Below are 11,061 nucleotides of genomic sequence, written 5' to 3' on the forward strand. Positions count from 1 at the left end.
AGATACTATGATATGCCCATATATGGACATGATGATGTCATATCACTACCATATTTGGGCACATCACATCTTTTTTGTCAAACTAGTTTGATAGTGAGACAGAGCTTTAGATAATGTCTTTCGAATATGATAACAAGAAGTGTAGACTCGACGTGTTTTTAGTATGGATACAATAGTTGATAAAACAAAATATGAATTATGACTATTATACATTTATTTCTACATACGTAGGCCCTACAGAAAATATCTTGCTAATTAATATTCTAGAAAATATCTATATAAAGCCTGTAAAAATAGTAATCATGTATATAACACCCATCTACAGTGGCACTACTTATACCATAATCTGGCATGACCTCAAATGGGTACAATGGTTAATTGCACGACCCAAAATTAAATGATAACCCGGTCGTCATTAGTGCATGGTACTCTTCAGACTTGTATTGTAGACAAATTAATGTTATCGGTACTTAGGTAAGCTATTGTAAGCACACTCTGATTATTATCGTTCAGAAACTTAAGAGAGAGCGTATGGTCTGATCTTTTATCCAAGCTACTTTCACAAAAGCTATCAATAAATATGAACTATTGGACCGTTTTCACTATTGTTGCCAGTTTTCTTACTTTAGTAACGTCAAAAACGATCTTAACAAATTTAGGTTATGTCAACGGAACTAATTTACTGTTTCAGGAAAGTAAATACATTAATAAGAATGTAAGTATTGATGTATACCGAGGGATTCCATTTGCCGAACCACCTCTAGAAAAACTCAGGTTCAAGAGGCCTGTCGAAAAACAGCCATGGCGACCACAAGTATGGGACGCTACTTACAACAGAAACGTTTGCGAACAAACGAATCCTAATATTGTATCAGCGGACACAACAGAAGATTGTTTATATTTAAATATATTTGTTCCTGATCTTGAGACTGTTCCTGTAAGTATTTCAACGTTTGTATTCTTGGAGAAAAATAAATGATTGTAACAACAAGTCCGAGATGGTCATCTAAATATTAGAAATATCAGCACCATACTAAGGTTTTCTTTAATCCAATCGGTTGCTGCTATGTACATATAATGTTAATTAAGCTCTGTCTACACTATCAAACTATTTTGAAAAAAGGGTGTGATGTTCCTAAATATGGTAGTTTTATGATATCATCATCACTTTTTTTTGTCACATAAAATGTGATAGTGTAGACAGAGCTTTAGAAACATCACACGACAGAAAGCACAATCACCTTATCTATATAAAATTGCTGATTCGATTTTGCAGGTAGGAGGGACTGCAGTAATGGTGTGGTTTTATGGTGGAGCTTTTGTGTTAGGAGGTGGATCTGAACCAGAATACGACCCCAGAGCATTAGTAGCCGTTGGTGACGTCATCGTAGTTACAGTGAACTACCGCTTGGGAATCTATGGTTTTCTAACAACTGGTATAATCATAAAAAAATCTTTCTATAAATAACAATTTAATTGTAAAATACATAATTATATAATTTCCAAGAAAGATAACAATTTGTATTCTCATTTATAAGGTGATGATGTAGCACCTGGGAATTATGGGATGCTTGATCAAGTTATGGCGTTGAAATGGATTCAAGATAACATTGCAGGTAATGTGTTTATTCAATCGTTTACCATTTAAAATCAACCAACAACAAAAAATCAAGCCCGAAGATCGAGCCTTACCCGAGCCCGAGTATTAAAACATACAATAATGTCATCGTTTATTTCATGGGAAAGTCCCCCCCCCCCCCGCCCCTTAAATGTCCTCTGAATAGGGGTCGTCCCAAAGTAGGGGCTCTCTGTATTTACAACACTCTTATTTTACAGAATTCAATGGTGACCCAGACCGTATAACAATTTTTGGTCAAAGTGCGGGAGCAGCAAGTGTTCATTTTCATATTTTGTCACCCTTGAGTAAAGGGTTGTTTAAACGAGGTCTTATGCAAGTATGTAGACAAATTAATACGTATGTTATTTGGTTTTAATATCAACAGAAAACAATCGAGAAAACTCACATTAACTGTCATATAGCCATATAGGCCTATGGCTTAATATACAACATGACGTAGAATATAAATTAGGCCTCGTGTATATTAAGCATATTACCATTACAACGGCAATGTAAAACTTAAACTATCCAATGACACTGATAGTCCGATTTGATGACAGAATGACATTATTAAAACCATTAGGTAGGCTATAGGCTTCTTCAAAGGCTGATGATGAAGGAATGATGTGATGTGGGCCTAGGTAGGCTAGGCCTATATTCTAAGCGTGAGAGCTTACGCGGAATATTCAAGCCATTGAGGCTGAGCCTAGCGTATTCTAAGCCTACCGTAGATGTAGGCTAGCTACTGTACTTAGCCTGAGGTTAGATTGATGGAAACAAAGTTAACCTAAACTGAAACTAAAATAACAATAACATTCATACTCTTAATAACAGTTTAAACTATCGTAACATAACAGAAAACTAATGTAAATGATGCTTATACATACAGTTGGAGTTTTGATATTTCCATTTTCTTGAGTTGTGATCGCCGACACCGTGGATGATTCGATGGTGATCAATTCACGCGCCGAATTAAACGATGTTTCTGATTGGTCAGTAATTCAATTTAGTTGTCTGCCCTCATGACGAAACACAAACTTTAAGAATATAATTACGCATGCGCATATATGCCTGCAGATATAAGTTGTCGGCTACATTAAATACAAATGCTTATTTTATATTGTACATTTACACAGAGTGGTACAGCAATAGCTGGTTGGGCTGTCGAGTTGGATAAGAGCAAGAGTGTTGCTAATGGAAGATATGTTGGTAAAGCCGTAAACTGTACAAATAAAACATCTGCTGACTTTGTAGAATGTCTTCAGTCAAGACCAACGAGAGAAATTACTGCTGCACAACGCCAGGTAAATCATAAAAACATGGTGTCCATTATTTATTTATTTTGAGTAAAATTGATAAAAGTTTACACTATACAATGGGCTAATAATAAATGCAATTTATAGTTGGTTTTAGGTATCTCAAACACGTTTCCATTCGTACCAGTAGTGGATAACTTCTTCCTACCCGGTGCCCCAGCAACTCTAATTGCCAAGACGGAATACCAGTCGACTGACATTCTCATAGGTTCAAACTATGACGACGGTTCACTATGGGCTCTCAAAGAGAACATTGATTACGTCACCAGGAAGGAACCTCCTGAAATGCCCCTGGACGTTTTTCAATCTACCTTTCCAGAGTATGTTTATAATTACAATGACCCGTATGTATTAAATGCAGTTGAACATCAGTATCTGGACTGGACAACTGCAGACGATCCTACAGTCAGTCAACTGGAAGGCTTTGTTCAGATGACCACTGATCAAGATTTCGCGTGTCCGGCGATAGAAGTCGCTAGAGCGCATGCGCAGCGGGGAGATCGGGTATTTCTATACGAAATGACACATATACCGTCTATGTCAGTCTATACTATAAATAAGAGAAGAGGTCCAAAGTGGCTTGGTGCTACACATTGTGAAGAACTTCAGTATGTGTTTGGTTGGAATTTTAATCCTGCACTTGAACGACGTTACCAGCAGACAGATGAGGAAATAGAAATATCAGTTCAGTTTATGCGTTATTGGACAAACTTTGCCAAATATGGGTAAGATTAAAATATTTATATTTATTCCAGCACCATTTTCAAAATTATCATTTTTTGTTGTTGACCATATTTAATGAGGGTGATCCATCCAACAATTGCTGATCATTAGGGACCCTTAGAGGTTCACAAGACAAACATATACACAAGATACTCTACATAAACAAAGTCTTATTTGTGTTTGAGTTATATAGTCTTTTTCTTTTCAGAGACCCGAATGGTTTAGCGAATGCAACTTCAGCGTACCCCGAATGGCCATTATTTACAATTCCTAACTTAGAATACAAGCAACTGGCTCTTGAAATGGACAATAATCGGGCCATGAGAGCAACTGATTGCAGCTTTTGGCGAAATAATGCCCCACGACTGGACACTTATTTCGGTAGGTTAATGTATACACAGTGGGGATGTAGTATGTTGGTGACGGGTTGTAGAAGGTTGGTGACGGAATGTGAAAGGTTGGTGACGGGATGTGGTAGGTTGGTGACGGGATGCGATAGGTTGGTGACGGGTTGCGGCAGGTTGGACGTGACGGGGTGGAAGGTTGGTGACGGGATGTAGTAGGTTGGTGACGGGGAATGTAGTAGGTTGGTGACGGGGAATGTAGTAGGTTGGTGACGGGATGTAGAAGGTTGGTGACGGGATGTGGAAGGTTGGTGACGGGATGTGGTAGGTTGGTGACGGGATGTAGTAGGTTGGTGACGGGGAATGTAGTAGGTTGGTGACGGGATGTAGAAGGTTGGTGACGGGATGTGGAAGGTTGGTGACGGGATGTGGTAGGTTGGTGACGGGATGTGGAAGGTTGGTGACGGGATGTGGTAGGTTGGTGACGGGATGTAGTAGGTTGGTGACGGGGAATGTAGTAGGTTGGTGACGGGGAATGTAGTAGGTTGGTGACGGGATGTAGAAGGTTGGTGACGGGATGTGGAAGGTTGGTGACGGGATGTGGTAGGTTGGTGACGGGATGTGGAAGGTTGGTGACGGGATGTAGTAGGTTGGTGACGGGATGTGGAAGGTTGGTGACGGGATGTGGAAGGTTGGTGACGGGATGTGGTAGGTTGATGACGGGATGTGGAAGGTTGGTGACGGGATGTAGTAGGTTGGTGACGGGGAATGTAGTAGGTTGGTGACGGGATGTGGAAGGTTGGTGACGGGATGTGGAAGGTTGGTGACGGGATGTGGTAGGTTGATGACGGGATGTGGAAGGTTGGTGACGGGATGTAGTAGGTTGGTGACGGGTGTTGAAAACTAGTGTCCCTCCCATAAACATATACCCAAATATAATACTTTTATAATATATCTTACAACATAATACTTTAATTCTAACAGATTTTTGTTTTCTTCATTAGCGGAAATTGATAAACTGCAAAAGGATTGGAGCGAATCATACAACCAATGGAAATATAAAGACATAGCTGATTGGCAGACAGAGTTTGAAAGTACCAAGCAAAATAATGGGCACTGTTAATATCAATCTAAGATTGGTATTTTAGTACTGCCATTCAGTTTAGTTTTAGTTTTTCACACAAAACATTTACAGAGGAGGAGTGGTTGTGTTATTCTGCCGCTGCATTTCAGAAAGAAACAAGAAAACTTCATCACATCCAGGTGGAATGTCTGAGATGATAGCGCGTCTTGTACTATTAGTCAGTACAGTTTATACGTATGTTACTTTCTTTGAACCAGAGATTCCGAAATAAAAGACTGAATGAATTATTATTACTTCCGTCTTGTTGACTTCTTCGTTTCTGTTCAAGTAATTTCTTTTTGGATGATCTTGTACGCCAATCTTTTAAAGGCTTTGCGAAATGTTGAATGTATTATTCCGTAAATAACTGGGTTCGTTGCTGAATTCAAATAAAACAAAAGTGTCGTTAAGTAATACATAGTTGTACACCGATGTTCTTTGTAATTTTTAAGATGTAAAGCATAGAATATTCCTAATGGTAAAATACAAAGTGTAAAGGACACAAGAATTATAGCAGTCATCCGCGTAGCTTTACTGTTGTGACCTTTGACCCCTGTAACTGACGCAATTCGACGTTCTGATCTTCTAGCTTCAAGAAATATACGAACATGGCAGGTGAGCAGTATTATGTACATGGTTATTATGACAATTGTCATAGCCAACAAATCATCACTTCCATGCGTATACAATGAAATGTATATAATTGTACCAGAAACGACTATTGACGCAATCCAAAAACAAATGAATGACATTCTAACAAAATTACTATCCATTTTTCTTGTGTAGTGAAATGGATAGAATATAGCAAAGTACCTTTCGCCAGCCAATGCAATATGATGATACATAGCAAATGAATTTGGTATAAAAACAGTACGGTATGTTAACATACCAATGGGTGAATCTAAATCAAATATCTGACCAGTTGTCACCCAAACATACGACACCCATATTGCACTAAGAGCTGTCGAAATATCAACTAATGATAAACTGGCAAGGAAAAGGTAACATGGCTTCTGAAGTTCAGTTGTTGAATATACAGCATATACAACAGCAACATTTCCCATTAAAGTAAATACTGTAATAGTGTTCTGTATAACGTAGAAAAATACAGAAAATTCACAAAGAATATGTGTTTCGTTACTCATTTCGTTAGATTCGGTTCAACACAATTATCTTACGTAAAATTTGGGAAAAGTATCGTCCTATTTCACCATTTATTGTTACACATCTTAGAAAATCCAGTTTCTATTGGTCACTTTTTGGCCATCACTTTTGCAGTTTCGTCGGTAACTCTCGAAAAACGTTTTATGTATGTCTTCCACCTCTGATTCACAATGAGCAGCCTGTTGTTTATCAAATCAAATAGTACATGTGGTAGTGTCTGATATGTCGCTAACTCTGCAAACGATTAGCTGACAAACAAGTATTAAATATATATAATGATAGTATGAAAACAGTCGGACTGTTTCTTTAATTTCATTTTATTAAAACGTCTCATAAATACTTGGAGGTAATAAAAACCTGACACGATTGAACCGAATGTGACTCGGAAGAATGAATCCATCGATGAGCACATGGAGTACTTTATTACTTTTGTTTGTTTACAAAATGATCGACAGTATATTTCTCTGAACAAGATCTTTAATTAGTTCAGCTATGAGTTCAAGAGGAACACAAGTGATTTAATAATACTGTAAATGAGATTTTTCAACAGGCAAAACTAGTGGTAAACTCGAAAGGAAACGTCTATGAAGGTAATTGTAGAAACTCGATATACGTCAAGCCTGAAATATAAATAGATGGGGGCATAATGCTATATGAACAGATTACGGTAGTCATTAACTATCTGTTCAGATAGTATATTAGTATTTATTGGGTAAAACTATTATTATCAGGGTCATTGTACAATTTGCTGTTGTATGTGATAACATACATAAACTGAAAAACAATGAATGTCAAATGTGTGTTTTGATTCTATAATTCTAACAACAGTGACGTCAAAAACTGTCACTACAAACTCAAGAAGGATCACTGTGACTAGTATAATATTCGAAGAGAATAAATATATTAACAAGAGTGTAATATATCAATCTTTAGTTTTATTTTTTCCACACAAAAACATGTTCAGTGGAGGAGTCAAGATCTACTTCAGTAATTGAGCGTATATGCATTGCATCTGTAACACTATTGTCCGTAAGCCTACTCTGTAATCAGTACTGTCTGTAATTCAGATCAACGGAAATTTTTTCTCACTTATAGTGCCTGTATAAATCATCATCAATAAGCCACATTTTTGCTGCCGTCTTTTTGAATTCTTCGTTTCTGTTCATGTAATTTATTTTTGGACTATCTTGTACGCTAATCTTTTAAAGGCTTTGCGAAATGTTGAATGTATTATTCCGTAAATAACTGGGTTCGTTGCTGAATTCAAATAAAACAAAAGTGTCGTTAAGTAATACATAGTTGTACACCGATGTTCTTTGTAAGTTTTAAGATGTAAAGCATAGAATATTCCTACTGGTAAAATGCAAATTGTAAAGGACACAAGAATTATAGCAGTCATCCGTGTAGCTTTACTGTTGTGACCGTTGACCCCTGTAACTGACGCAATTCGACGTTCTGATCTTCTAGCTTCAAGAAATATACGAACATGACAGATGATCAGTATTATGTACATGGTTATTATGCCAATTGTTTTAGCCAACAACCTTTCACTTTCATATGTAGGCCTATATAAAAAAATGTACATAATTGTACAAGAAAGTACAATTGACACCGTCCAAAAACAAACTAATGAGATTCTAACAAAGTTCCTATCAACTTTCCTTGCGTAGTGAAATGGATAGAATATAGCAAAGTACCTTTCACCAGCCAATGCAATATGATGATACATAGTAAATGAATATGGTATAAAAACAGTACGATATGTTAACATTCCAATGCTAGAATCTAAATCAAATATCTGACCAGTTGTCACCCAAACATACGACACCCATATTGCACTAAGAGCTGTCGAAATATCAACTAATGATAAACTGGCAAGGAAAAGGTAACATGGCTTCTGAAGTTCAGTTGTTGAATATACAGCATATACAACAGCAACATTTCCCATTAAAGTAAATACTGTAATAGTGTTCTGTATAACGTAGAAAAATACGGAAAATTCACAAAGAATATAAGTTTCGTTACTCATTTCGTTAGATTCGGTTCAACACAATTATCTTACGTAAAATTTGGGAAAAGTATCGTCCTATTTCACCATTTATTGTTACACATCTTAGAAAATCCAGTTTCTATTGGTCACTTTTTGGCCATCACTTTTGCAGTTTCGTCGGTAACTCTCGAAAAACGTTTTATGTATGTCTTCCACCTCTGATTCACAATGAGCAGCCTGTTGTTTATCAAATCAAATAGTACATGTGGTAGTGTCTGATATGTCGCTAACTCTGCAAACGATTAGCTGACAAACAAGTATTAAATATATATAATGATAGTATGAAAACAGTCGGACTGTTTCTTTAATTTCATTTTATTAAAACGTCTCATAAATACTTGGAGGTAATAAAAACCTGACACGATTGAACCGAATGTGACTCGGAAGAATGAATCCATCGATGAGCACATGGAGTACTTTATTACTTTTGTTTGTTTACAAAATGATCGACAGTATATTTCTCTGAACAAGATCTTTAATTAGTTCAGCTATGAGTTCAAGAGGAACACAAGTGATTTAATAATACTGTAAATGAGATTTTTCAACAGGCAAAACTAGTGGTAAACTCGAAAGGAAACGTCTATGAAGGTAATTGTAGAAACTCGATATACGTCAAGCCTGAAATATAAATAGATGGGGGCATAATGCTATATGAACAGATTACGGTAGTCATTAACTATCTGTTCAGATAGTATATTAGTATTTATTGGGTAAAACTATTATTATCAGGGTCATTGTACAATTTGCTGTTGTATGTGATAACATACATAAACTGAAAAACAATGAATGTCAAATGTGTGTTTTGATTCTATAATTCTAACAACAGTGACGTCAAAAACTGTCACTACAAACTCAAGAAGGATCACTGTGACTAGTATAATATTCGAAGAGAATAAATATATTAACAAGAGTGTAATATATCAATCTCTAGTTTTATTTTTCCACACAAAAATATGTTCAGTGGAGGAGTCAAGATCTACTTCAGTAATTGAGCGTATATGCATTGCATCTGTAACACTATTGTCCGTAAGCCTACTCTGTAATCAGTACTGTCTGTTCAGATCAACGGAAATTTTTTCTCACTTATAGTGCCTGTATAAATAATCATCAATAAGCCACATTTTTGCTGCCGTCTTTTTGAATTCTTCGTTTCTGTTCATGTAATTTCTTTTTGGACTATCTTGTACGCCAATCTTTTAAAGGCTTTACGAAAAGTTGAATGTATTACTCCGTAAATAACTGGGTTCGTTGCTGAATTCAAATAAAACAAAAGTGTCGTTAAGTAATACATAGTTGTACACCGATGTTCTTTGTAAGTTTTAAGATGTAAAGCATAGAATATTCCTACTGGTAAAATGCAAATTGTAAAGGACACAAGAATTATAGCAGTCATCCGCGTAGCTTTACTGTTGTGACCTTTGACCCCTGTAACTGACGCAATTCGACGTTCTGATCTTCTAGCTTCAAGAAATATACGAACATGGCAGATGATCACTATTGTATATATGGTTATTATACAAATTGTAATAACCAATAAATAATCACTTTCATATGCATATAAAGAAATGTACATAAGTGTACCAGAAAGTACAATTGACACCGTCCAAAAACAAACTAATGAGATTCTAACAAAGTTCCTATCAACCTTTCTTGCGTAGTGAAATGGATAGAATATAGCAAAGTACCTTTCACCAGCCAATGTAATATGATGAAACATAGTAAATGAATATGGTATCGAAACAGTATGATATGTTAACATTCCGCTTCGTGAATTCAAATCAAATATCTGACCAGTTGTCACCCAAACATACGACACCCATATTGCAGTAAAAGCTGTCGAAATATCAACTAATGACAAACTGGCAAGGAAAAGGTAACATGGCTTCTGAAGTTCAGTTGTTGAATATACGGCGTATACAACAGCAACATTTCCTATTAAAGTAAATACCGTAATAGTATTCTGTATAACGTAGAAAAATACAGAAAATTCACAAAGAATATGTGTTTCGTTACTCATTTCTCTGTATTTAAGCGGTCAGTCCTACCAGAGAAGAACAAGTTTTCACCAGAGAAGAACGAGTTTTCACCAGAGAAGAACAAGTTTTCACCATAAAAGAACAAGTTTTCACCAGAGAATATCAAGTTTTCACCAGAGAAGAACAAGTTTTCATCAGAGAAGAACAAGTTCCCACCATAGAATATCAAGTTTTCACCAGAAAAGAACAAGTTTTCATCAGAGAAGAACAAGTTCCCACCATAGAAGAACAAGTTTCCACTAGAGAAGAACAAGTTTCATCAGTATTCGGCACAATTTCGTTTGGCAAAGTACAGTATCAGCATCCAATTTCGATTGGTCACTTGGCCATAACTTTTGCAGTTTTTTGGTAACTTTGGTAACAAACGTTTGTATTTCGTTCACACACCGTGTCACACAGATAGCAGCTTTTTTTCAAATCAAGTATTGAGTACAAGTTGTAGTTTCTGATCTGATGTCGGTAACTCTGTTGCTGTGGCTTTATTAGGTGACAGACAATCATTGAACTAATAATAGTATGAAATATGATACAACAGTGGGATCGTATCTTTAATATCTTTTCATTAAAACATCTTACATAATTACTAAAAGATAATTAAAACTGACACGAATAAACCGAATGTGAGGGATGAGTATCAATCGATGAGCGTACAGTAGTGTTATTACTTTTTTTGCTGTCTATTATAAT

The 11,061-nt window shown here is 36.2% G+C and overlaps 1 protein-coding gene across 1 annotated transcript; it reads left to right on the top strand.

The window, feature by feature from the left end:
• Positions 1–1,285: 1,285 nt before the first annotated feature.
• On the top strand, positions 1,286–5,124 carry LOC144834748 (acetylcholinesterase-like). Its single transcript, XM_078689700.1, has 7 exons — positions 1,286–1,436; positions 1,539–1,616; positions 1,837–1,955; positions 2,755–2,922; positions 3,022–3,659; positions 3,866–4,038; positions 5,006–5,124. The coding sequence occupies exons 1-7, from the start codon at positions 1,295–1,297 to the stop codon at positions 5,122–5,124; spliced, it is 1,437 nt and encodes a 478-aa protein (XP_078545826.1). The 5' UTR covers positions 1,286–1,294.
• The last annotated feature ends 5,937 nt before the right edge of the window (positions 5,125–11,061 follow it).

Source organism: Antedon bifida, chromosome 1 (genome assembly GCF_963402885.1).
Source record: "Antedon bifida chromosome 1, ecAntBifi1.1, whole genome shotgun sequence".
NCBI lineage: Eukaryota > Metazoa > Echinodermata > Crinoidea > Comatulida > Antedonidae > Antedon > Antedon bifida.

What these genes read in the sequence shown, in the direction of transcription:
- LOC144834748 (XM_078689700.1), top strand. Translation starts at nt 1,295, where the DNA reads ATGGTGTGGTTTTATGGTGGAGCTTTTGTGTTAGGAGGTGGATCTGAA. An exon ending in GATTCAAGATAACATTGCAG is followed by an intron (nt 1,617 to 1,836) that starts GTAATGTGTTTA and finishes CTTATTTTACAG; the next exon opens with AATTCAATGGTGACCCAGAC. An exon ending in TTAAACGAGGTCTTATGCAA is followed by an intron (nt 1,956 to 2,754) that starts GTATGTAGACAA and finishes ACATTTACACAG; the next exon opens with AGTGGTACAGCAATAGCTGG.